The sequence below is a fragment of the Hemiscyllium ocellatum genome, chromosome 15, assembly GCF_020745735.1.
Source record: "Hemiscyllium ocellatum isolate sHemOce1 chromosome 15, sHemOce1.pat.X.cur, whole genome shotgun sequence".
In the NCBI taxonomy this organism is placed as follows: domain Eukaryota; kingdom Metazoa; phylum Chordata; class Chondrichthyes; order Orectolobiformes; family Hemiscylliidae; genus Hemiscyllium; species Hemiscyllium ocellatum.
In genome coordinates this window covers 10,439,457-10,466,968 of record NC_083415.1, presented here as the reverse complement: position 1 = coordinate 10,466,968, position 27,512 = coordinate 10,439,457, and the positions used below count along the sequence as shown (strand labels likewise).

Here is a 27,512-nt window from a genome sequence, read left to right as displayed (position 1 = left end):
TTGTAGAGGTTTACAAAGTTATGAGGGGCATGGATAGGGTAAACAGGCAAAGTCTTTTCCCTGGAGTCAGCGAGTCCAGAACTAGAGGGCATAGGTTTAGGGTGAGAGGGGAAAGATATAAAACAGACCTAAGAGGCAACTTTATCACGCAGAGGATGGTACAGATCTGGAATGAGCTGCCAGAGGAAGTGGTGGAGGCTGGTACAATTGCAACACTTAAGAGGCATTTGGATGGATATATGAAAGGGTTTGGAGCAATATGGGTCAGGTGCTGGTTGGTGGGACTAGATTGGGTTGGGATACCTGTTTGGCATGGACGGAAAGGTCTGTTTCCATGCTGTATATCTCTATGACTCTATCAGGAATGAGATATTGACCACATTCCTGATGTAGGGCTTATGCCCGAAATGTCGATTCTCCTGCTCCTCGGATGCTGCCTGACTTGCCATGCTTTTCCAGCAACACACACTCAATTCCTGGGAAATCGTCCAATGAAGTTATTTGGGTGGAACTTAAAAATAAGGAAGGAATGATTATCTTGTTGAGATTGTATTATAGGCCCACCAATAGTCAGCAGGAAATTAAGAATCAAGTATGTAAGGAGATCTCAAATATCTGTGGGAAAGGTAGGGTTGTAATGGTTGGGGATTTTAACTTTACGAACATAGACTAGAACTGTCATAGGGTTGAGAGTTTGGATGGGGTAGAATGTTTTAAAGTGTGTACAGGAGAATTTTCTTCTTCAATATTTGGATTTACCTACTAGAGAAATAGCAATACCTGACCTTGTGCTTGGAAATAATGTAGGGTAAGTGACTGAGGTGTCAATGGAAGAGTACTTTGGAGCAAGTGGTCATCATTCTGTTAAGTTTAAAATAGTTATGAAAAAGTAAAGAACTGATCAAAAAGTTAGAGTTCTAAATTGGACTACGTGTATGAAGTGAACTGCCAGAGGAAGTGTTGGAAGCTGGTACAATTACATTATTCAAAAGGCATCAGGATGTGTATATGAATAGGAAGGGTTTAGGCGAATATGGGCCAAGTGCTGGCAAATGGCAAATAGACCAGATTGGCAGGAGTTGGATCAAAGGGGCTGTTTCTATGTTCTATGACTCTATGGCGATCTTTTGCTAGAAGCTTGATGTACTTACATTTCACATCAGTTGTTGCATTGCCTGGTTTCAGCTCTCCTCGTGACCCACAACTGAAAGCAAAGGGATGTTGGTAGTCAGAGAATCCGAGCACAGAAAGTACCAAAGACTGTGTATAATCAGAGCTCCCAATTTCAGGTAATAAATATCCCATTTACTTTGTTCACTGATGCCAACTTACACCAAGGAACACATGTGGAATATCAAGGTATCAATTTAAACAGATGGGCACCAATTAGTTGCAGCCCATCCAAGCTCATCCCCTGTTTAACTGCCCTTTTTTTGAGGCAAAAAATCCTCTCAGGCTAATCTTATGTTTTATGCTTTTTATGTCGGTCGTGATCAGATTATTGCATACCCACGACCTGAACACTTTGTAGGTGAAGGACAGCAGCCACTTGGAAACAGCGCCACTTCTGAACTCCCTCCAGGTCACAAAATATCACATATTGTTACTATGAAAGTCCGGAAACTTCTCTCTAACCGTGATATGTCGTTGCACTGAAGTGCACAAGGCTAGAAGTCACACGACACCTGATGAAGGAATAGCACTCCAAAAGCTTGTGATTTCAAACAAACCTGTTGGACTACAACATGGTGTCGTGTGACCTCTGACCGCGCTCTCATAGAATCAGCAGAATGCCTTCACCATCAGAACAGCAGTGGTTCAAGGCTAACAAGTGGTGTGCTGTAAATACACATCTTGCCAACAATGCCTAGGCATGGTTAAACAGACTGTTGGGAGAGGAGAACAAAGAAGGTCAATGAACTAATTTCTCTCCAGAGTAATTTCGAGTTTTTGAACTGTTTTGTCAGAGGGAGTGACATATAGGTGATCTAGCCAGGCCTAGTGTTGGGTGATTAAATCAGCTTTGTACCAGATCTGAGCCCCTTAGATTTGACAAAGCAAAAGTTGGGGCCATCTTAGGAAGATCCATCAACATGGAAAAGAGTCAAGATATTGCTTGTGACAAGGGAATCAAACAAGAGAGTGGTTCAGCATAGATACAGGGTCGATGTAAAGCCAGAGGCAGCTTGAAATCCTGCCCATTTAATCCACGGACACTGACCTACGCCATTCAACCTAAATTTTCCCACTCCCCCCAGTTAACCTGGGTTACTTACTTTGTCCATTTCCAACAGAGCTCTACAGCCGAAGAGACATTTGAGTAATAACCATGTTTACATTCCTCACACTCTGTGTCCTTGTGTTTGCGATCCGCTGGCAAACAAACCACATTAGCACATCAGCAAACGACAAAGGCAGTAATAATACCACAAACTATACATTATGAATCTGAGATATTTACAGATGCTTATGTTTTTACCTGGTTTAGTTACTCCAGAACCAGGCTCACAAATCTTGTCCTCCACACACATTTCACAGTCCTCATTGATGCAGTGCTTCCCTATCGCACACAAACACACAGCATTGGTCAAGGTGTCGCCAGGTGACTCGGTCACAAATCCTCCATCTGAAAATAGGAAAAGGCAGAGTGTAAGGGTCTTTGTGATTGCAGAGATCTCCCTCTTGGTTACAGTGATAAGACTGTGCACCTCGCAAAAGAGACAGGGATTGTGTGCCTGTATTTTTAAGATTTCCGTCCTGTTTGGAAACTGGCTTACGGTTTCACTTTGACACTTCCTAGAAGTCAAGCAGTGCACACTTGTTTGAAGTGAATACACTTTGGGAAACTGTTAAACTGCAGGCCCTGTCATAAAATAGCCCAATACTGACTTAATCAACACAGGCCATTGTTTTATCTTGACCCCTTTTTCTTTATTCAGGTAGTATCTCATTGGGAAGCAATGGTATATTTTAAATGGCAAATAAAAATAATTCTGGCAATGTTGTTGTTTTGCTTGCACTGTGGATAAAGAAATATCCCTCTTATTTAGTGGTCCCACAGAATGCTGAATTTGTATTAATAATACAACATCCATTTCAAATACAAAGCTCTCCAAATTCTGTTGGGGATTTAATTTGGCCACAATCTCACTTCCCTCCTCCCTTCCCCCAAAGAACAGTTCTATATTTATTCAAAGTCAATTGTGACTGACAGGAAATAATCTCCATTTCATGTGCAGCACAATTGCATCAAACACACACACACACACACACGCACAGGAATACGCACGCGAGCACAAGCAGGAACAAACACATGCACATACACACAAAAACATGGTACACATGAATGCATGCACACAGAAACATACGCATACACTGGTGCACAGGCACACAGGAACACTTGCATGCACACATGTGCATACACACATGAACAGACACAAACACACATGCACATACATGCACACACACTGGTGCACACACAGACACACACACGACCAGATGCAGGCACATGTGTACATACACAGTCACAAAAGCACAGGAAAAGCACAAAATCTAGGGGCTCTCACTGGTTTTCCTCTTTTATTTCCTCTTTGTTTTTGGTTTGGAAATGTAGAGTCAGATTAAGAGTTGAACGTTGAACAACAGCTTGTTGTAAACAGGAAGAGAACAAGGACAGATGTTTGTAGTTGGGTACCGGCCTGGAAGATGATGCAACTTAATTACTGTGCCAAAGGCACTGTGAACAAATTGGCACTGAGCAATTTCTGTGCTCCAGGCTGGCAGCAGTTCAATGTTGAATTTGTCAATCGGGGAGAACAGGTGCCAACCATTCACCCATAAAGAATGCTGACTTAAAAGGAAAGGAGAGAGAACCAGTTCTAATTTGTTTTTAGCAGAAGAGTGATTATTTGAAAACTTTCAGAGATGATTGCTGTGTTTTGCTCTTTCCAGTTTTCTATTCAGTTATAAAATCGTTGAATGTTTTAAGAAAAGGCCCAGTTTGTAAGAAATAATTTTAAAATATTTCTAGACATCTTCTGAAACTGTTTGTATTAACTGGTAACATTGAATTCAAGCTGGAGGACTGCATACAATTATGGTATGCTTACTCAAGGGGGAAGCGTGGTTGTATTGGAGACAGTTCAGAAGAGAATCACTAGATTGATTCCAGATATGAGGGGGTTCTGTTATGAAGAGAGACTGAGCAGTTTAGACCTATGCTGTCTGGAATTTAGATAAATGACAGGAGATCTAAGTGCAGTTTACAAGATGCCAAAGTGGATTGACAAAGTAAACAAAGTGAGGATGTTTCTTCAGGTAGGGCTATCTGGAATAAGGGGTCATAGTTTTAGGATAATGGGTCGCGGATTTAGAATAGGAATGAGAAGAAATTACTTCTCTAAAACAGTCGTGAATTTTGGAACTCATTACCCTTGGGGATGCCAGAACATGAAATAAGTTTAAGAAGATGGACAGATTTTAAAACAGTAAGAGGCTGAAGGGCAGGAAAGTGGAGTTAGGGCCAAGATGAGATCAGCCATAATTGTATTAAATGGCAGAACAGGCTTAAAGGGGTGAATTTCCTACTTCTGCTCCTGGTTCTTATACAGTTCCTGTGGACAATCAATTGTCTAAGGTTTTCATGGAGGCCTAGTATCCATCATTGGAAACTGTTTACTTATTTGGCAAATTAAAATTCATTTCTTTTCTTTTTAATTCATCCCCAAACCATGTCAATCTGTTCATCTGTGTGTCAGTGGGTTTATGATAAGAAAAATATACTTTAGATCATAGATATTAATTAGATTAACTTGTTACTTATCTGTGTTCTGCTCAAGTTACATTATTAATAATAAACTGTTAATTTTTGTATCAACTTAATATCCAAAGTCTATCATTTGTAAAATCTGGTTAAAAACAAATGGGCACTTTTTTGCAGATCCAGCGTTAATGAGACTGATTTGGTTTGGTTTGCTAACCTTGTATTATAAAAATGCATAGGCATGAGTGTACACACACACACACACACACACGTGCACAAACACACATACTGGCACACAAGTATTGGAGCACACCTACACAGGTGTGCACACTGACACAGGAGCATATGCGTACACTTGTGCATACGCACAGAAACACACAAACGCATATTCACACACGAACTTACACAATTGCATACATCAGTAAAACCCTACCAGAAATGTAAGCAGAAAGAAAACTAGGGAAAATTATTTGGACCTACTTGGATCACAGTATGTGTGCCGCTGACAGTGATCAGCCAAGTTCCACTTTGACTGATAGAGTCCCTCTTCACAGGGCTTGCACTCAGTGTCTTTCAGTATTGTGCATTTACTGCTCAAATAGGTACCTGCAAGATAAATACCACAACACAAATTTATTGCACAAGAATGCAACTCTCAAATCTGGCTCAAATCCTCCACCTTTTCCTACAGAACTGAATAGATTTTGATAGTGTCTGATGCAAACAAATCTTTGGTCATTTATGTAGAAATAAACCTCTTAGCAGGATTTTCCGCACTAATTTTGGGGCAATTTAAACCAATGTAGAAAACATTCAAAAACCGCCTTATAGAAGAATGTAAAGGTAATAGGAAGAGATAAAGGATTAAACTGCTATGCCTGAGATGAAAGAACTTGCATTTATAGTCACACCTTCCTCAGGGTGCTACAAATGAAAGAGTGTAGAAAGTAGACATTAGTGTATTGTAAGAAACACTGCGTCTGTTTCAACTCATTTAAATAGCCTTTCACTGTTCCATTTTTCAAAGCAATGCCCTGACCAATCAAAGTCAACCTGTCTGAATTAAAATGTAAACAAAGCCTGTCAGTTAACTGTCAAACATCATTGACTCTGCAATCTCCATGGCAACATCTCTACCAATCAGACTGCACTTGCCAACAAAGCACTACTGCCCTTTCTTAAATATAAATGTTGATTTTCTTATTGAACTGGGATGTTTTTTGCAAATTGTCCTGATAAGTTCAAGATAAAAAGCTGTGACAAAATGCATCCTTTTACAACAAGACACATGATAATTTATTTTGATTATTGACTGACAAATAAATGGCCAGAATCATGCTCAGTTCTTCTTCACGATAGAGTTGGCTAATTTTTTGCATCTACATGAGAAGGTCCCTACAGAAAAATTTAATGTCACTTCTGAAATATGCTCCTTTGACATAACTGTACTCCCTGAGTATTGTACAAAGGTGCCAGCATCATTCTGTGCTTAAGTGGGTCATGAAGTCACAACCGTCTGACTCAGAGGCAAAGATATTACCCACTGAGCCACAGCTAGAGACTTGTAGGGATGAACCTACTGTACATTTCAATAAAACTAAAGGTGAGTTTTGAGATATCTGAAGATGGTAAAAAGGGAGAGCAGGTGATGAGAACATTGACCAGAAAGTAGCACCATTACGGCAAGAAATGATCCTATCAATATGGAGGGAAGACAGTGGAGCCTGTAGAAAAGTACAGTAAACCCAAAGGGAGGGGAACAGAGTGGCAGCCTGACAAGACATATACTGTCCAACCAGCAAGCACTGGAACCATGGCCAGTCAGATACTTCCTGACCCAGAGGTCACTATTAGCAAACTATAACAACCTCAACAGAGACAAAGTAAAGTCAGTGCAGGTCAGCAACTGACTTAGAAATGCAATCTCAGAAATTCCTGACCTCCTCAGCTTAGTTGCTCACTCACTCAACTGCAAAACCCAATCTGCTTTCAATTTATTCATAGATTTCTGTCCCTTCCTGTCTCCTGCCCTGAGGGTGCTAAAGGTTAGATAGGCACTCTCAGTTTTTAAGTACTTGAGGCAACTCTCTTCTTCACATGTACATCTGGCCATTTGGGAATGGAATCAGGAAGCATGTCCTCATGCACAGACCAATAGAAATCGAGAATACTATCCAGTAAAGGGCTGGGGGTTTTCAAGATATGGATCATAGCTTCCCAAAACGAGGGTTGAGACTCAAAGTGGGGTCATGAGTCGAGGCTATGACTGGCGACAGGTTAAATCACTATGAAGGTTATCACACCTGAACTGTAGACTTACTAATCTCCCATGCACTGCTCGAGATTGACTATCAAGCCTGAATCTGACCCCACTCTTGCTCGAAGTTTCTTCTGAGCTTAGTACCCTTGTCATGTTCTTCTAATTTAGTTCTTAATTTGTTAACTGAACACTCAGATCAGTTCTACTTGTTTAGACACCAACAAACTACTCATCCTGGAACTCCCTGATGGACAATACATAATGGGTAAACCAGTCAATAACTAGGATCCTATGCAATGCCATTGATCCATACTTTTTCACAGAATAAGGTATAATTGTGAAAATCAAATTGTGAAAGTTATCTCATATCAATGCACAGCAACCTTTTTAATTAAAGAAAGAGGACGAGGCTATTCAGCCCCTTGGCCGTTCTATTAAAACCTGTAACTCAGCATCACTCTACCTGCAACAAGCTCTACTGATCAGAATCAGCACTTCTTAAGCATTTCCCACTCTGTAACTCTACTTCAAGGCTTGGAAATTGTCACAACCTCTCATTGTAAGCCTTCAGAGTTAGGAAGGAGAGTTATACATTTGGTTAGATCTGTGCTAGTCCCTCAGAGTTTGTAACTCCATAGAGTCAGCACATGACCCCATGTAGGGTCCCTATATTCCACTTCAGGAAGCTCTGATCTATATCTTGAAAGCCCCAGCCCTACAGTGGACAGTATTCTTGATTTTTATTGGACTGTGTGTGAAGACATGCTTCCTGATTCCATTCCAAAATGTCAAGCAGTCGCCCAGTTTATATTCCAGTTCTCTCTCCAGCCCCTCAGTATTCTCCATCATTAACTCTGTACTTACCCGGTGGACACTTGGCACAGCAGCGGGAAGACAATGAGTACTGTGTGATATTGTTACATATGGCGGCAGACTCACAGTGGTACAGCTGAAAACAGAAAGGCAGACAATGAATTACAATTATAAAGCATTTCGCTCATTCTACATGGTGTGCTGTGGAAATGAAAGATTAATCTCCAGGACAATGGGATGAGCAAATCCAGGAGAAAAAAAACCATAGGAGAAATTAAGTGTGCAGATGTAATTTTATTTGGCACTTTTTTTAGCTGTAAATAAATCAGAAATTGATCAAAATTGGCTGTATGAGCAATGAACAAAGAAATTTTCCTATCAACTCAAAGTCATAGAACCATAGAATAGGTACAGTGCACAGCAGACCATTCGGTCTGTCAGACCGCTGTTGTATCAGGAAAGTGCCAATTGTGGATGAGTGATAGCTTTCTCATTGGAGGAGAAAGTGAGCACTGCAGATGCTGGAGATCAGAGCTGAAAATGTGTTGCTGGAAAAGCACAGCAGGTCAGGCTGTATCCAAGGAGCAGGAGAATCGACGTTTCGGGCATGAGTCCTGAAGAAGGGCTCACGCCCGAAACGTCAATTCTCCTGCTCCTTGGATGCTGCCTGACCTGCTGCGCTTTTCCAGCAACACATTTATAGCTTTCTCATTGCCATCATAGCACCCAATAGAGTCATAGTCACACAGCACAGAAACAGACCTTTCGGTCCAACCAGTCCATGGCAACCCTAATCCAAAACTAAACTTGTCCCACCTGCCTGGGCTTGACACTTATCCCTCACAGCACTTCCTATTTGTGAATTTATCCAAATGCCTTTTAAATATTCTAACTGTACCCGCATCCAACACTTCCTCTGGAGGTTCACCCCACACACAAATTACTCTCTGTGTAAAAAGTTGCCCCTTGTATCTTTGTTAAATCTTTCTCCACTCTACTTTAAAAATATGCCCTCTGGTTTTGAACTCCCCCACCCAAGGGAAAAGACACTTGCCATTCACTTTATCTGTGCCCTTTGTGATTTTATAAACCTCTATAAGATCACCCCTCAACCTCCTATGCTCCAGTGATAAAAGTCCAAGCCTATCCAGCCTCTCCTTATAACTCAAATCCTCCTGGCAACATCCTGGTAATTTTTTTCTGAAGCCACTCCAGTTTAATAATATCCTTTCCATAACAGGGTGACCAGAACTGCATACAGTACTCCAGAAGAGGCCTCACCGATGTCCTGTACATCCTCAAATTGATGAAGGAGCTGTGCTCCGAAATATTGTGATTTCAAATAAACCTGTTGGACTATAATTTGGTGTCGTGACATTTGATCTTGTCCACCCCAGTCCAACACCAGCACTGCCACACCCTGTACAACCTCAATACAAAATCCCAATTCCTATACTCAAAGGTCTGAGCAATAAAGGCAAGCGTGCTAAACACTTTCTTAACCGGCTCAGCAGGTCTGGCAGCATCTGTGCAAAGAAATCAAAGTTAACGTTTCAGGTCAAATAACCCTTCCCCAAACTGAGGCAGTTTTTTTTTGATTTTTGCCTTCTTAACCACCCTGTTTACATGTGACGCAGATCTATGCACCTGAATCTCTAGGCCACACTGTTCTACAACACCGCCAAGACCCTAAAATACATTCTATTTGCTCAAAGCAAGTAAACCCAACAGAAATCCAATGAAAAAGGCAGAGGATTTTAAAGTCATGAAAGGCTTAATTGTTTCACTGAGGGGTCTTGACAGCATAGACTTGAACAGGGTGTTCCCTCTAAAGGATGAACCTAGAACGAGGGGTTTAGAAATCAGGCGTCACCCATTTCAAACAGAGATTCTTTCTCTGCGGGTCTTAAATCTTTGGGACTGTCTTTTGGAAAAGGTGGCGGAAAGACAATCCTTGAATATTTCCGAGGCAGAGACAGATAGATACTTATTAAGCAAGTGGGCAAAAGGTGCAGGTGAGAATGTAGACTAAATGTTGCAATCAGACCAGCCACAATCTGAGTAAATTTCACAGCAGGGTGAAGGGGTGGGATGATCTCCTCCTGTTTTTATGCTTTTAAATGGCTTCGAAGACACAACAATCCTAAAAAAAAGACTTTTTTTTTCCCCTACAATGACTTATTTAAATTTTTCTTGGAAGTTCAAACTTGCTGTATTCCCCTGTGGTGTGAGAATTGCACAGAAGATGATGGGTCTGAACTAAGCCTATCATAGGCCACAACAGAATAACTAATTGTGGGGGCAAACGGGTCTCCCACTCGAGTCCTTTCACGATTCTAGCCAGTACCAAGTCATGCTGGAAACTGAGAGACATTGGAGATGGCAGAGTGTTAAAGGACAATGAAAAGGTTGCGGCCTAGTTTAAGCAGCCTACCATTGCCCTTTACAGACTGCAGTTTGGCTGGTCTCTTTCTCTCTCCACAGACCTGCTGGGTTTCTCCAGCATTCCCTGTATTTGTTTCAGATTTCCATCTGTGGGACTTGGATTTTAAACAAGTTTAACAATCCACTTCTGCAATGGCACAAGAACTGTCTTGAAAATGAAGCAATGCACCAATGAATTTTCCAGCGAGCAGCCAATGCAGATCAGACCTCTGCCAGCCTCAAGTGTTTAGCACCACATTCAATTTGCATCCATAAAACAGACACCACAAGTAGGTACAGGAGAGGCGATGACCTAATGGTATTATCGCTGGATTCTTAATCCAGAGACCCAGGTAACGTTCTGGGGACGCAGGTTCAAATTCAACCATGGCAGAATTTGAATTCTGTAAAAGTCTGGAATTAAGAGTCTAATGATGACCATAAATCAATTGTTATTAAAAGTCCATTCGTTCTTTAGGGTAGGAAACCTACCTACATGTGATTCCAGATCCACGCCAATGTGACTGATGCTTAACTGCTCTCCGGCCAGCAATATCCACATTTTATGAATGCATAAAAAAATTGTTAAATTTAGACCCCATTATTCCTTTTTTAAATGATTATGCCAATTAATTCTTGCTAAAAGAGCACACTGGTTATTCATGAACAAGTGAATTAGGAGCACAGGTAGGGCCATTCAGCCCCTCAAGCCAATTCCACCATTCGTAAGCGGCACGGTGGCACAGTGGTTAGCACTATTGCCTCACAGGTTCAATTCCAGTCTCTGGTGACTGTCTGTGTCAAGTGTGCACATTCTCCCCATGCCTCCGTGAGTTTCCTTCGGGTGCTCCGGTTTCCTCCTACAGTCCAAAAATGTACAGGTTAGGTGAATTGGCCATGCTAAATTGCCCGTAGTGTTAGGCGAAGGGGTAAATGTAGGGGAATGGGTCTGGGTGGGTTGCGCTTCGGCGGGTCGGTGTGGACTTGTTGGGCCGAAGGGCCTGTTTCCACACTAAGTAATCTAAATTACATCATGGCTGATCTTATCACTGTATATTCCTGTCTATCCTTGTCACCCTCCATTTATCATGGCTAATCCACCTAGCCTGCACACCTCTAGACAGTATGGACAATTTAGCACAGCCAATTCACCCTAATCCGCACATCTTTGGATTGTGGGAGGAAACCGGAGCACCGGGAGGAAACCCACACAGGCACGGTGAGAATGTGCACACTCGACACAGACAGTCACCAGACACTGGAATTGAACCCAGATCCCTGACACTGTGAGGCATCAATGCTACCCTCTCTGCCCTCTGCTATTTAATATTTGATACACATTAACAATTGCAAAGGTTGAGGAAGAGGGAACGGTTCTTGTATATATTGTTTCTACAACGACCCACCCACAGGCATGTGGCTGATCACCACAGCTAACCCCAGCTTCCCACAAGAAAACTAATGGGGATGTTTCTGTGCTGCTTTGTGTCATTTCTTGTTACTGAACATACCAATGTGTTCCAATGTCTCCTGAAGCTGATCTCCAAACTCAAACATTTCAAATAATGCAGTGATGTTAACTGCTGCGTTTGCTTCTCTCTTGGTGATTATATCAGTGGGAGAAGTGGAGTTTGCAAGTGATCACTTATCTCACAGCCTGATCTTGCAGTGGTTACACACTCATATCAGAAGGAAGTGAGAGGCTTTCAGAACTACTAATGCTCCTGCACAGGATCTGAGTGTTCTATACATATTGTATACATCACCTGCTATCACAGTGTGCAAGAGGATTGCTTCATCAGAGAAGATCCTGGGTTGGTGACAAGTAAGAAAGACAGTGGTTTTGGCTTCTCTTGTCTTTTAACTGGACACTGACCAACTTTCCAAGGTGGAGTATTGACAAGCATTCTGGCAACATGGAAACAACAGACACTTCGAGATAGGTGATATAGAGAGGCAGAGTTAGGTCTGATAGGCAAGAATGCTGACCCCACATGTATGGGATATTGGGAAACCTCGTAAAATCACGGGAATCTTGGAGTTCTCCAGAGAGACACTGCAGAGTTGAGAAGAGAAATCATTGCAACAAACTGATATAATGAAGCAAGAGCGGTGTCAGTGAGTTCGGCAGTGAAGGGGTTATCTTGAAGGAGAACCATAGGTTAACTGTGTCAAGGATTTCAGAGAAGGAGAGGATGATGGTGGTTTTAAAAAATTAAAGGGACAGTACCTGAAGAGAGAGAACTTTTATCAAGCTCATCCTCACTTTGAACAACTTCTGCTTTAACTCCTCTCACTTTCTTCAGGTCAGAGGGGTGGCCATGGGTACCTGCATGGGCCCCAGTTATGTCTGTCTGTGTGTGGGGTACATGGAACATTCCTTGTTCCAGTCTTAATCCCAGGCATACACCCACAACTGTTTCTCCAGTACATCGATGACATCATTGGTGCTCCTTCCCCCTCTCATTCTGAACTGGAGAAGTTAATCAACTTTGCTTCCAATTTTCACCCTGCTCTCACATTCACTTGGTCCACTTCCGGACTCCTCCCTTCCCTTCCTTGATATCTCTTGTTTCCATTTCTGGGGATAGCTGGTCATTGACATCCATCACAAACCCATTGATTCCAAGTTCTCTGGACTATACATCCCTAAATCTTGCTTTGTGTAAGGATTCCATCCCATTTCTCCGAGTTTCTCCACCACCATGGTATCTCTAATGATGCCAACTTCTGGTGGGGGAGGCCTCATAAAGTTTTCCTCACCTGATCAACAGTGCTTTTCATCATATACGACCCAACTCGCACACTTTGCCCTCACCCCATCTCTTCCCTCCATCAACAGCGATAGGGTTCCCCTGTCTTCACTTCCCAACCTACCAGCCACTGTATTCAAAGATTATAAGCCACCATTTATCCAAGTGTATTAAAATGCTGTGACCAGACACATATTCCCCTCCCCTCCTCCAGCAGCCTTCCACGGGGACTAATGTCTCCACAATACTCTAGTCCACTCCTTCTCCCCTCCCAACACCTCTCTACATCATCACCTTCCCTTGCCATCATAGAAGTGGTAACACCTGCCTGTTTATTTCCTCCATCCTCACCAACAAAAGGCCTAGACACACCTTCCCAATGAAGCAGCGCTTTTTCTGCATTTCAGTCAATGTAGTCTACTATATTCACTGCTCACAATGTGGTCTCCTCTACACTGGGAAAATGAGGGGTGGATTGGACAACCATTTTGCAGAAGTTCTTCATTCTATCCACTAAAGTGACCTGAGCTTCCAATTGCCTGCCACTTCAATGTACCCCCCTTCCCCCCCACCCTGTTCCCTGGCCAACGTCTCTTTCTCAAGCTTGCTGTTGCTCTGGGTCAACAGCATCTGAACTTCTATTTGGGGATCCTGCAGCCTTCTGGGCTCAATAGCAAGTTCGACACATTTAAGGCCTCAGCACTTTCTGCTGTGTCCTTTATGCCAGCCCAGGGATTGGTGCTACTCAGGAGATAACCCTTTATGGGGTGGGGTTCTCTGTGGGCCAAGATCAGAAATGATTCTTCTCCCTCACCACACCTTTATTAAACAGCATGGTTATCACACCCTGTTGCACAATAGATTTATAAACATTAAGTCATAGTTCACAAATTAACATAGTTGGCATGATTGAACTTGCGTTTGTACAGAAGCTTTCAGAATGTCTCAACTCACCTCACACACATCTAAAATGCAGCTGCTGTAGAAATGTGGAAGACACTGCAGTCAAGTTGTGGACAATGACAAAAAGCAAGAAACTGGATGATCAGCTAATCTGTTTTAGTAATGATGCTGGATGAGGTGTACACCTCATGAGGAAGACCATGTTCTTCCTCAGAATAGTGCCATGGAATCTTTCACAAACATCTGAAAAAGGAACTTGGATCTCAGTTAAATGAATCATCCCAAAGGCAGTGCCTCTGACAATGCCCAGCTCCTTCATCACAACAGTGATTTATCAGCTTCATGTGTGTGATCTGAGCCCACAGATTTCTGACTCATCTTCACCCTAGCCAAAACAACTACATCAATGGGGATGACAATAACTGATCATGTGCAATATGAAATGATGATTGAATTCTATGTGATAGATGGGTGCAGAACCAGGATATTTGCAACAAGTGACCATTTGCCACTGAGGGTGGAAGCTGGAAGCAATAGTGGACACAGGGACATGGGGGAGCAGGCTGGTCTCAAGATAAGCACAAGAGGAATGCAGGGAAGTAGAAAATTGACAACAGCTGACTTCATGGAAGTTGACACAATGCCAGAAAAGCTTTAAAGAAATAAACCAACCTGAATGCAGCTCACAAGACATACCTCTAGTAGGTGCCTCTGTTTTACAATGACATTACATTTTTAGACAATAGACAATAGGTGCAGGAGTAGGCCATTCTGCCCTTCGAGCTTACACCATCATTTAATATGATCATGGCTGATCATCCTTAATCAGTATCCTGTTCCTGCCTTATCTCCATAACCCTTGATTCCACTATCCTTGAGAACTCTATCCAACTCTTTCTTAAATGAATCCAGAGACTGGGCCTCCACTGCCCTCTGGGGCAGAGCATTCCACACAGCCACCACTCTCTGGGTGAAGAAGTTTCTCCTCATCTCTGTCCTAAATGGTCTACCCCGTATTTTTAAGCTGTGTTCTCTGGTTCGGCACTCACCCATCAGCAGAACCATGTTTCCTGCCTCCAGAGTGTCCAGTCCTTTAATAATCTTATATGTCTCAATCAGATCCCGTCTCAGTCTTCTAAACTCAAGGGTATACAAGCCCAGTCGCTCCAGTCTTTCAGTGTAAGGTAATCCCGCCATTCCAGGAATTGACCTCGTGAACCTACGTTGCACTCCCTCAATACCCAGAATGTCTTTCCTCAAATACATGGAACACCATAATTCTCACAAGTGAGCTAGCGTATCGTCTACAATTCAATGTGGAAGCTGAAATTTGGCTCACTTAAAATATGGAGTTACATTGAGAATGCAGTGGGATGTGAGCTTGAGCTATTGGTGTCTACCCCTTCCTCTATCATTCCATTACTGGTACACCAGGACAAGACTAATAAACACAAAAGCTTGTGTTTTGCATTCCCAAAATTATAGAATTCTGAAGGAGCATGGGAAATGTAAGGTTTCGTCTACAAAGGTATCTGTGGGCACATACTGATTAACACTTTTCATTTGCTACATTTTATTTGACCATCCTAACTCTTAGCATTATGGAAGTGGAGATGCAACTTGCACTGAGTAAGTGCTGCTATTAATCATTCCCCTCTCAGTACTGAGCAGGAGCTATGGATTGGCGCTGCATCACCGTCCCAACATCCAGCTCTGGTTGGGATTCGGATCACATATGCTGAATTCCAAGGTTCGGTTGACACTTTTGAGAGCCAAGAGAATAATGCATTTAGTGCCTCGGGAGGTGGTGCACCATGGCCCACTCTTGGGAACATCTGCGTCTGTTTGCTTTGCTTAACAACAGTAGCATCCATTTTATATAACACCTGTAATGTTAAAAAAGCATGGCACGTACAATGTGGGCATGCAGTCACCCATGCATCGATGCAAACCAGGGTCCCTGGCATTGTGAGGCACTGTGCTAACTGATGGAATAAACTTCTGGACAAAAAGGCAATGAGCCAGGAAAGCAGAGCAAAATGCATTGGGCACAAACTTGGTTAAAGGAACAGGTTTTGGAGAGCTTCTCAAATGAGAACATAACCACTTAGAGTTAGAATTCCGGGTGTAGAACATTGAAGGAGAAGGCCCTGTCACTTGCATATAAGATGAAGGGAATGGACACATCAAAGGGGCTTACATCAGAGGATTGGCATGTTGGGGTTAGGGATATCGAGTGAAAACTCTCATTGCATTGCATAGAGGGTCAGGAGAGCCATTTAAGGTCAGCAAGAACTGGAGAGATGATGGGTATTCTGTAAGGTAGTTAGTATCCAAAGCAGTTGACCAACATTAATGAGATAAGCTCTGCTCATCAAGAGATTAAAAAATTGTTCCCAGGAGGAGCAAACCGGTGTGTTCATGTGCTCTAACCCATTGCAATATGTCATGTTGTAATTGTTAGGGTGCATAGTCCACATAGCTAGCAATATTGTGTACTCTTAAACTGAGCCTGATGTCTTCTAAGAAGTCATCAATGTAATGTGCTAATTAGCAATATGTAATAAACGTTTGCTGTTGATCAATATTGAGCCTATCTCCTACTGTGCAGGCATCCTTCTCCACATGGTATCAGGAATGTAGCTTTGATACCAAGGAGGAGGATTGTTGGCAGTGCATCTGTCGAAGACTGCTCAGCCACACCATTATGGCATGGGCATCCAAAATTATAATAATGGGCAAGGGAGGGAACACAATGTGGGCTTGCTTTTTTTTTAAAAGACGTTTGGAAGTGTGAAAGAGCGGGGGGGCAATTTAAATTTTGGATGATATCATAAAACAGGCGATAATGATCAGCAGCCTTAATTCTCTCCTGGGAGAAAGTGAGGACTGCAGATGCTGGAGATCAGGGCTGAAAATGCGCAGCAGGTCAGGCAACATCCAAGGAGCAGGAAAATCGATGTTTCGGGCATGAGCCCTTCTTCAGAATCCTGAAGAAGGGCTCATGCCCGAAACATCGATTCTCATGCTCCTTGGATGCTGCCTGACCTGCTGCGCTTTTCCAGCAACACATTTTCAGCCTTAATTCTCTCCTGACCTCATTTTTCACAACTGAAAACTGGAATACTTGGTTGATCCCTTATCTCCAGTTTTACACAATCACACAAATTCAAACTTACTCATACAGACCTTGGAAATGCCAAAAAATGTGTGTGAGGGTTCTGACACAAGACACACTGAGCTGGGGACAAATGAACAATGTCGCTGAGACAGAAACAGACAGTGTTTCCACTTAACAATGGGAAGCAGAGGGGGTTGAAAATTCAGACTGGGATTGAACAGAATGGCAGGTATGCAAAGGGACGAATACAGTCCAAGACAATGGCAAAGATTGTAACATAAGGAGAAGGGTTGTGGCAGAAACTGAAGGTTGAAAAAATAACATGAAACATGAAGATGACATTGCATCCAAAGCTCTGTTGGCTTTTTCACAGTATCCTGAAAACTCTATTCAATCTAATTGCAACAGAAGCTTAATGAGTGATTATGATAAGGAAAAGAATAAGCTTGTGTATATATGATACTCATGTATATAATATATATAAAATTTAAAAATCTTATGTAGAACAGCTGATTCCTGTCCATAAGCAATTACTATTGCCAATTCGTTTTTGGTCAAATGTTTCTATCAAGTGACCATTATAAACTGCTATGTCAACTCTCCCACTATAATCTGGCCAATAGGCTGCACAGCCAAACATGTTATTTAAGTATTTCTCCTGTCCATAGAGAGAAGTCATTCACCATCACCCTGGGTAATGTGCTGATAATCATGAGTGGAATCTACATTCAAATCCCATGTACTTGTTGCTAACCTGTTCCGTCAGTCCCAAGTATCCAAACAACCACCTATTTTTTCCTATGAATGCATTCCTCATTTACCCCTTTGAATTCAAAGTGATTCACTCAAAATATATTTGATTTTTCTTTTAAAGTAAACCAAGTTTCTGCTTTACCAGCATTCTTCCAGGGTTGCAGCCAAAATTCATAATTAATCCAACGCAGATGTATGTGGTCACGTTGGTATTGGAGTCTAATGGGTCCAAACAGAAGTGTGCACTTCCTAAGTTACACCAGTCATTACAAAAGTGCTTTTAATTGCCAGTAAAGTGTTTTGGGACACTCTGCAATTGTGAAAGACACTAAAAAAAAATTCCTATCTCATGGCCGCCTTAGTGCCAACATGACTGAAACCAACACTCCCTTTTCTGCTTCTATTTTAAATATACTTCCAGTCTCCATCTCACAGATTAATCTGAATCAGGATTTGTTAAATAGGTTTAGAGATTACATTGGCAGACAGCTACATCACAGGAAAGGGAACACTGAAAGGAACGCTGGTCAACATTTAACAATTTTACATCACTGCCCAGTGATCCCACCTTCTCAGATGTTATGTATCGCTGCCCAGTGAGTCCACCTTCTCAGATGTTATGTATCGCTGCCCAGTGATCCCACCTTCTCAGATGTTATGTATCGCTGCCCAGTGATCCCACCTTTTCAGATGTTATGTATCACTGCCCAGTGATCCCACCTTTTCAGATGTTATGTATCACTGCCCAGTAAGTCCACCTTCTCAGATGTTATGTATCGCTGCCCAGTGATCCCACCTTCTCAGATGTTATGTATCGCTGCCCAGTGATCCCACCTTCTCAGATGTTATGTATCGCTGCCCAGTGATCCCACCTTCTCAGATGTTATGTATCGCTGCCCAGTGATCCCACCTTTTCAGATGTTATGTATCACTGCCCAGTAAGTCCACCTTCTCAGATGTTATGTATCGCTGCCCAGTGATCCCACCTTCTCAGATGTTATGTATCGCTGCCCAGTGATCCCACCTTCTCAGATGTTATGTATCGCTGCCCAGTGATCCCACCTTCTCAGATGTTATGTATCACTGCCCAGTGAGTCCACCTTCTCAGATGTTATGTATCAATGCCCAGTGATCCCACCTTCTCAGATGTTATGTATCGCTGCCCAGTGATCCCACCTTCTCAGATGTTATGTATCACTGCCCAGTGATCCCACCTTCTCAGATGTTATGTATCACTGCCCAGTGATCCCACCTTCTCAGATGTTATGTATCGCTGCCCAGTGATCCCACCTTCTCAGATGTTATGTATCGCTGCCCAGTGATCCCACCTTCTCAGATGTTATGTATCGCTGCCCAGTGAGTCCACCTTCTCAGATGTTATGTATCGCTGCCCAGTGATCCCACCTTCTCAGATGTTATGTATCGCTGCCCAGTGAGTCCACCTTCTCAGATGTTATGTATCACTGCCCAGTGATCCCACCTTCTCAGATGTTATGTATCCAAAATCCACAAACCTGCCTGCCCCGGCCGACCCATTGTCTCAGCCTGCTCCTGCCCCACCGAACTCATCTCCCAATACCTCGACACGGTCCTGTCCCCTTTAGTCCAAGAACTCCCCACCTACGTTCGGGACACCACCCACGCCTTCCACCTCCTCCAGGATTTTCGCTTCCCCGGTCCCCAACGCCTTATTTTCACTATGGACATCCAGTCCCTATACACCTCCATCCCCCATCACGAAGGACTCAAAGCCCTCCGCTTCTTCCTTTCCCGCCGCACCAACCAGTACCCTTCCACTGACACCCTCCTTCGACTGACTGAACTGGTCCTCACCCTGAATAACTTCTCTTCTCACCGTGGGTGGCACGGTGGCATGTGGGCGGCACGGTGGCACAGTGGTTAGCACTGCTGCCTCACAGCACCTCAGACCCGGGTTCAATTCCCGACTCAGGTGACTGACTGTGTGGAGTTTGCACGTTCTCCCCGTGTCTGCGTGGGTTTCCTCCGGGTGCTCCGGTTTCCTCCCACAGTCCAAAGATGTGCAGGTCAGGTGAATTGGCCGTGCTAAATTGCCCGTAGTGTTAGGTAAAGGGTAAATGTAGGGGTATGGGTGGGTTTCGCTTCGGCGGGTCGGTGTGAACTTGTTGGGCCGAAGGGCCTGTTTCCACACTGTAAGTCTAATAATCTAATAATCTAAAAAAAAATAATAATTTTCAATCCTCCCACTTCCTCCAAACTAAAGGAGTTGCCATGGGCACCCGCATGGACCCCAGCTATGCCTGTCTCTTCGTAGGATATGTGGAACAGTCCATCTTCCGCAACTACACTGGCACCACCCCCCACCTTTTCCTCCACTACATCGATGACTGTATCGGCGCTGCCTCGTGCTCCCACGAGGAGGTTGAACAGTTCATCAACTTTACTAACACCTTCCATCCCGACCTGAAATTCACCTGGACTGTCTCAGACTCCTCCCTCCCCTTCCTAGACCTTTCCATCTCTATCTCGGGCGACCGACTCAACACAGACATCTATTATAAACCGACTGACTCCCACAGCTACCTGGACTACACCTCCTCACACCCTGCCCCCTGTAAAATCTCCATCCCATATTCCCAATTCCTTCGTCTCCGCCGCATCTGCTCCCAGGAGGACCAGTTCCAATACCATACAGCCCAGATGGCCTCCTTCTTCAAGGACCGCAGATTCCCCCCAGACGTGATCGACGATGCCCTCCACCGCACCTCCTCCACTTCCCGCTCCTCCGCCCTTGAGCCCCGCTCCTCCAACCGCCACCAAGACAGAACCCCACTGGTTCTCACCTACCACCCCACCAACCTCCGCATACAACGTATCATCCGCCGTCATTTCCGCCACCTCCAAACGGACCCCACCACCAAGGATATATTTCCCTCCCCTCCCCTATCAGCGTTCCGCAAGGACCACTCCCTTCGTGACTCCCTCGTCAGGTCCACACCCCCCCCACCAACCCAACCTCCACCCCCGGCACCTTCCCCTGCAACCGCAGGAAATGTAAAACTTGCGCCCACACCTCCACACTCACTTCCCTCCAAGGCCCCAAGGGATCCTTCCATATCCGCCACAAGTTCACCTGTACCTCCACACACATCATCTATTGCATCCGCTGCACCCGATGTGGCCTCCTCTATATTGGTGAGACAGGCCGCTTACTTGCGGAATGCTTCAGAGAACACCTCAGGGACGCCCGGACCAACCAACCCAACCACCCCGTGGCTCAACACTTTAACTCTCCCTCCCACTCCACTGAGGACATGCAGGTCCTTGGACTCCTCCACCAGCAGAACACAACAACACGACGGCTGGAGGAGGAGCGCCTCATCTTCTGCCTGGGAACCCTCCAACCACAAGGTATGAATTCAGATTTCTCCAGTTTCCTCATTTCCCCTCCCCCCACCTTGTCTCAGTCGGTTCCCTCAACTCAGCACCGCCCTCCTAACCTGCAATCTTCTTCCTGACCTCTCCACCCCCACCCCACTCTGGCCTATCACCCTCACCTTGACCTCCTTCCACCTATCCCACCTCCATCGCCCCTCCCCAAGTCCCTCCTCCCTACCTTTTATCTTAGCCTGCTTGGCTACTCTCTCTCATTCCTGATGAAGATTCTCTATTCCTGAGATGCTGCCTGGCCTGCTGTGCTTTGACCAGCAACACATTTTCAGCTGTGATCTCCAGCATCTGCAGACCTCATTTTTTACTGTTATGTATCACTGCCCAGTGAGTCCACCTTCTCAGATGTTGTGTATCACCGCACTGCCCAGTGAGTCCACATATCACTGCAGAGTTTGAGCGCCCAATGATTACACTTTCTGCTGTCACTGAAATAGAGCCCTGACCATTTGCTATGTTGGTGTAGCGGTCACCCTTGCGCTGGGCCGAGCCATTCGAAAAAGGCCTGCAGCCAAGGACTGAGAGTAATCCCGCTTTCCATGATCCGAGCTCGGAGCCTCATACAGTGAGTGAAGCCTCGCTGCTGTACTGAGATATCACAGCACTCCCCGGCTTCTGTGTACACTCAGACACCTTCTCCGGGAGAGATACATAACCCCGACACAATCCTGCTCCCCTTCCCAATCCAGCGGCTCTCGTTAATCTTAAACCTTTGTAAACACAAAACAACAGCCTGTGATTTCAGCACTCACACAGAGACACAGACATAGAAATAACCTGAATCGCCTGAACCAACAGCCAGAGATACCGCCGCACTTTCATTCTGCATGGCATCCGATTTCCCAGCCGGAATGGTCTGATCCCTGACTTTGTCCGGGTCGCATCTCAGTCGCTGGCGTTCGCCCCAAGCTCACTCCCTGTAAGGATTTGGTGTTGGCTTTGGAGATGAGAGGGAGGCCTGGACTGCGGCTCCGAGGTATTCCCAGTCACGATCCGGGAAGGACTGGCTTATCGAGCGGAAGGCGGAATCAGAGAGGCCGTGGAGGCGTCCCATTCCTGACACCACTCAGTAGAGTTTTACAGTCTCTCTCTCTCTCACACACACACACACACACACACACACATACTCCCAACCCATCCTCCTCAGCCAGGGTTTACATTTCATTAACATTTCATCCCAAATTGGGAAATTCGAGGTTGAAAGAGGCTTACAACTGCAGAGAGAATAAGGATGTATCATTCAATTCTGGTTGACCTTAAAAGGTTGTTTATATCTCTATTTTTCCACTGACCCATTGAATAAAACCTACATCTTCCCTTTATTAAAGGATTTGCAACAGAGTGCATTTTGCTTCAGTCACTCCGGTAAATATGTGATTCTCCGCTGGGAATGTGCTAGTTCTCGCAACTTCGCGGACCCCCTAGATTCACGTGGAAAATCCAGGGAAGCATTTGTAGTCCTGAAGGAGTGCTGTACTGTCAGAGGTGCCTAACTACTCCTTTAAACGAACGCTAATCAAGTTGAATGGCCCTAATGGGGGATTGCAACAAAAGTAAGATTAAATGATCAATAGAAATTCACAAAACTAAAAAGGAAACTTATGAGAATAATATTAAAACATTGTTAAAATATCGAGTTTAGTATTGGTAATGATGCAGCCAGTCCCTGTGAGCCGGTCTCTGAGGAGATGCTGGAGGGCACCACCTGCTACTTCTCAATGGACACTGACGTACAACAGTGAGAGAGGCAGTCAGGCACTATAACCCCAGAGCTGTCTTTCTAACTTTGGTTTAATCAGGCCCAGTCAGGTGAATGAGCATTGTTCCAGGGTAAAAGAGGGGAGTTCTTAGTGTCCCAGACAATATTTATTACTCAACACTACTAAAGCAGGTTAGTATCCACTTGGCTCTCTGTGGGATCTTGCTGCATTTCATTCCCTCAGTAATAGCAGTTCTAGAGAACGTTATTGGTGGTAAAGTGCTTTGGGATGCCACAGGACTTTGATAATTGCAACAGAAATTCAAACCTTTTAACTTATAAGGAATTTACAGCTTAACCAATGTCTGTCCTTTAGGAAATGGACAAGAGCCATTTTGAGTCAACCACCCACGACTGGTTCAGGGACTGTAATCCCTCAAGAAGGTTGTTAGCATTGAACCCTGTCCTGCCTTCACCCAATTTTCATGCATGAAATCTTTTCCATAAATGAGCAATCAAGAGCATCAATTATTGCCCAGTTCAATCTTCCACTGGGAATCTCCCATTCCTTTTCTTCATCAGATGCCCTGAGGTCGATCGCTAATACTTATTGACAGGATGAAACTGGGTAACTGAATTCAAAAAAACGACTGTTACCTGTGACTGTCTTTTTTTTCTCTCTGCCACTGAAAAAACTCCACAGAGGCCGGTATCCCATCACCAAGTCACCCTTTATTTACATGTGGAGAGTCCTTGACACTGATCCAGCTCCCTCAGAGCCAGCTCTCAGAATGAACAGAACTCTCGACATTCCTGTTTAATTTTTTTTTCCTTTTTCTACCCATGTTGTGTGTGCAGGCGTACCTGGGACTGTCTACTCTGTGTGTCTTATTGAGACAGTTTTAAAATGGTCCTCCTAAAATACTATGTCACTGCCTCATGGTCAGCCAATGAGAAGGGACTCTTTTATATTAAGACCCACTCAACAGAGCCAGCTAGTGGCTGGAGCCTGCAACTACACTGTGATTGTTGCCTTCAAAAAGGAATGGGTCTTATTGAGGTAACAAAGACTCTTAAGTTTGTGTTCTGGAGCAACAAGTGAATACAGAGGTGCTGCACAATTTTGCCAAACTGTACTTGCCAGAAACAACATGCATTCCATTTAGTTTAAACGTTTTAATATGGGAATAGACTCCTAAAAATAAATTGAGCTGCATTTGTCTAAATAGGTTTGCAACTAACCCCAGTGTTACCAGTGTTAAAAGTGTTGCTTCCCACCAATACCCATTCCCCCAGTTCTTTAGTCATGTTTATAGCACAGATTTTAAAAATAGCAGTCACTACATTGAAGTGGAAATGTCATTAAATCTTTTTTTTAATAGTGCATTGGAAATTAAATGATGATGACCCATCTTCTAGAAGAAGTATTAAACCGAGTCATCCCTGTCCTCCTAGGTTGGTATAGAGAAATCTTAAAAAGGATCAGATGGAATTATTTCATGTTTCCCTGGCCAATATTTGTTCCTCAATTAACATCACAAAATCTGATCACTTTGGCCATTATCAAATTGCTGATTGTGGGGGCTTGCTCTGCACAAATTGATTGCCATTTTCTCTAGATTACAATAGTTATACTTCAAAAGCACTCAATTGACTGTAAAGTGCTTTGGGAAGGCTGGTGGTCACAAGTGGTACAATATAAATTAAATATTTTTTGAACGTATCTGATTATTCTTCGTGGAATCTTGCAGTGCAGAGTTGGCTTCTGCATTTACAATGGTGATTGGGCTTTGAAAGTACATGGAAAGCTCTTTGGAACATCCTAAGCTTGTGAAAGGCACTATTTAAATGTAAAGATATGTTATTTTATGGAACTGAATATTAACAAAACTCAGGGGCAAGACAGAAAGACAAGAGGAGCTAAGATTATAAAAACAATCACTAAAGCTTACAACAGATGAATAGTGAAGACACTCATAGAACATAGCAGCTCAGTACAGGCCCTTCAGCCCTCAATATTGCAATCAGTTGGATCAATTGTTGTCAGTGACCCTTCCTCATTAGAAACACTGGCTTGCATTCAAGGAAATAACTTGACTTCATTAAATGACAGTCAGTTATTCATTTTATTCATTTTTACAAAGTCATCAAGCTTAAATCACACCTGTACATTTATAAAAATATACATTGTTTCATAAAAACCATCAGGGAGAGTTACAAGGGCATCTTTGGAGTTATACACAAGGGACAATGGCCTTAGTATGGGGCCTCTAGTGTAGAGAAAACTAAGGGTCGGAAACTGTCCATAATTCCAAACAAATTTGCCAGAAAATTTACACAGACCGAGCACAGTGTTGGGAATTTAGCATTTACAGGCACTGATGTGAAGGAAAAATGATTGGCTTTCAGACAGTTCAGGACAGAGACCCACGATTGGAGATTAACGGGAGGGATGGAACAGAATGCAACCTTGCTGCTATAAGGAAGCAGCAATCTGACCAAAAGAGCTCAGGATCAGAAAACATTTCATCTTTATATCAAATCAGAAAAGGTACTTCAGCTGAAGCTGCTCTGACCATGCTCTGTCACTGAGTCAGCAGATTATAATATATTGTCGTAGGATACTGCACTGAAGAGGGTTTTGAGGCACCTTGCCTGTGTCAGTTGTTCCATGCAGAAATCTTTGATGCTGGGATTAGTAGGTCCATAGCTGGATGCCCATTCTGGTCTTTGACCATGCCAAGAGTGATGCTGAACTCGAAGAAACCCCACAAGAAACACAAAGACATCAGCATCATCACAATATCCACTGCCTCCTTACATTGGAGCTTGTTTGAACAGTCCTTATAGCAGCACTTTACACAGGGAGCAGCTCAGTCCCATCCTCAGGGCTGTTGTCCTCATCTCCTGCTGTGGCTAATATCCTTCCATTCTCAGTCTTCACATGTTCCTGGACTGGCTTCCTCATATTGCCAGGGCACTTCAGTTAAAACAAAAACACAAAAACAGGTTATCTTTCAATGAAAAGATAAACACAAAATCCAATTATATTATTTTAGAAAGAGTAATTATCACTTTGTAACATTGGCAAAGGAAGGTCCAAGATTTGAAACTTGTTCTGGAGTTACCTGCTCTCCACCCGACAAGCAATCAGTACACGGAGGGCGATTCCGGCCAACAATTATCAATCTCAGTGATCCCACTTCTGGTCATGTTTGGTGATCCCTCACATAATCACTCTCAATGAGTCCCTCCACCCAATCCCTCTTAGCAATCCTTTAGCTGATCAATCTTGGTGATCCCTCAGCCAATCATGCTCTGTGGCTCCTCAGATGGTCATTCTCAGTGATCCTCACCCGATCACTCGGTGATCCCTACCCCAATTCCAATATAGCCTTGTTTGGAATATGGCACCAGGTAAACAAACTACAGCAACTAAGTTAAAAATCACACAACACCAGGTTATAGTCCAACAGGTTTAATTGGAAGCACACTAGCTTTCGGAGCATTGCTCCTTCATCAGGTGATAATGGAGGGCTCAATCCTAACACACAGAATTTAAAGCAAAAATTTACAGTGCTCAAAAACTGCATGCATTCATGTAAAACTCTGTTATCTCACTTTTTAGATTAGAATCAATCTAAACCTCATGGCATAGACAGAGAACACAGGGGGCTAACATCTTCAACATATTGTCTCGCTATCACCCATTGTTAACAGCTAACCTGAGAATGCAACTTTTAAAAAAAGGTTTTGCGATTTACACATGAAAGAAGGGCTATTCAAACAGATGAAAGACTTAACAATAAATTTTTCAATGTATAATTTCAGTTACATCACACTGTGAATTTTTGCTATAAATTCTGTGTTAGGATTGAGCCCGCCACTATCACCTGATGAAAAAATGATGCTCCAAAAGCTAGTGCTTCCAATGAAACCTGTCGGACTATAACTTGGTGTTGTGTGATTTTTAACTTTGTACACCCCAGTCCAACACCGGCATCTCCAAATCATGACTACTACAGCAACTAACATTGTGTACAAAACCGAACTTACCAGCCTGTTAATGATGTCCCTTATTTTAGTCCGATGTTCTGAAAGAGAGAAAAACAGAATGTGATCACCTATGGGACTGTACCCAGCACCTGGCACCCAGTCCAAACTGAGAGGAGCTCTGTATTAAATGATGCTGTTTAAAATGGTGCAATGACCTTGTACTGTCCTCACTCAGCTCCTAGCTGACATCATCTACAGTGCATAAGAATGACATCTGCCATTGTATAACCCCTTACCCTGTCCTTAGGACATCCTATTGCACTTCAGAGAACACAGCACTATCCCAGGAATAATAACTGACTAATATGTATGAGTTGGTCTTAACTGAAAGAGAAATATAGATCAAGGCCTGAATAGCATTCCATTCTACCCTTCATACAACACCAATGAAATGGCTCATGTTCAGCTAATGAGTTAGATGGAGCTCTGACTTCAAGCTTCATTCAAAAACAGGATTCCTCAGTACTAATAGTAACTATATTAATGCCTGGAAAAACTACAGGATGGTGAGTACTGCATAGAACCTAAACATTGTCCCA

At 43.4% G+C, this 27,512-nt stretch overlaps 2 protein-coding genes across 2 annotated transcripts in view; both read right to left on the bottom strand.

Annotated features, from left to right (window-relative positions):
* Positions 1-22,318, bottom strand: part of LOC132822889 (tumor necrosis factor receptor superfamily member 5-like) — a 44,234-nt gene extending 21,916 nt beyond the window's left edge. Inside the window, exons 1-6 of the mRNA XM_060836277.1 lie at positions 21,996-22,318; positions 7,887-7,971; positions 5,243-5,368; positions 2,480-2,626; positions 2,277-2,373; positions 1,152-1,204 (exon numbers count right to left, since the gene is read on the bottom strand). Of these exons, the coding sequence (XP_060692260.1) occupies positions 1,152-1,204; positions 2,277-2,373; positions 2,480-2,626; positions 5,243-5,368; positions 7,887-7,971; positions 21,996-22,052 (565 nt within the window). The 5' untranslated portion in view covers positions 22,053-22,318. The remainder of the gene's footprint in view (positions 1-1,151; positions 1,205-2,276; positions 2,374-2,479; positions 2,627-5,242; positions 5,369-7,886; positions 7,972-21,995) is intronic.
* Positions 22,319-25,035: 2,717 nt separating this feature from the next.
* Positions 25,036-27,512, bottom strand: part of LOC132822702 (tumor necrosis factor receptor superfamily member 5-like) — a 31,298-nt gene continuing 28,821 nt past the window's right edge. The window contains exons 8-9 of the mRNA XM_060835968.1: positions 26,974-27,011; positions 25,036-25,897 (exon numbers count right to left, since the gene is read on the bottom strand). Of these exons, the coding sequence (XP_060691951.1) occupies positions 25,775-25,897; positions 26,974-27,011 (161 nt within the window). The 3' untranslated portion in view covers positions 25,036-25,774. The remainder of the gene's footprint in view (positions 25,898-26,973; positions 27,012-27,512) is intronic.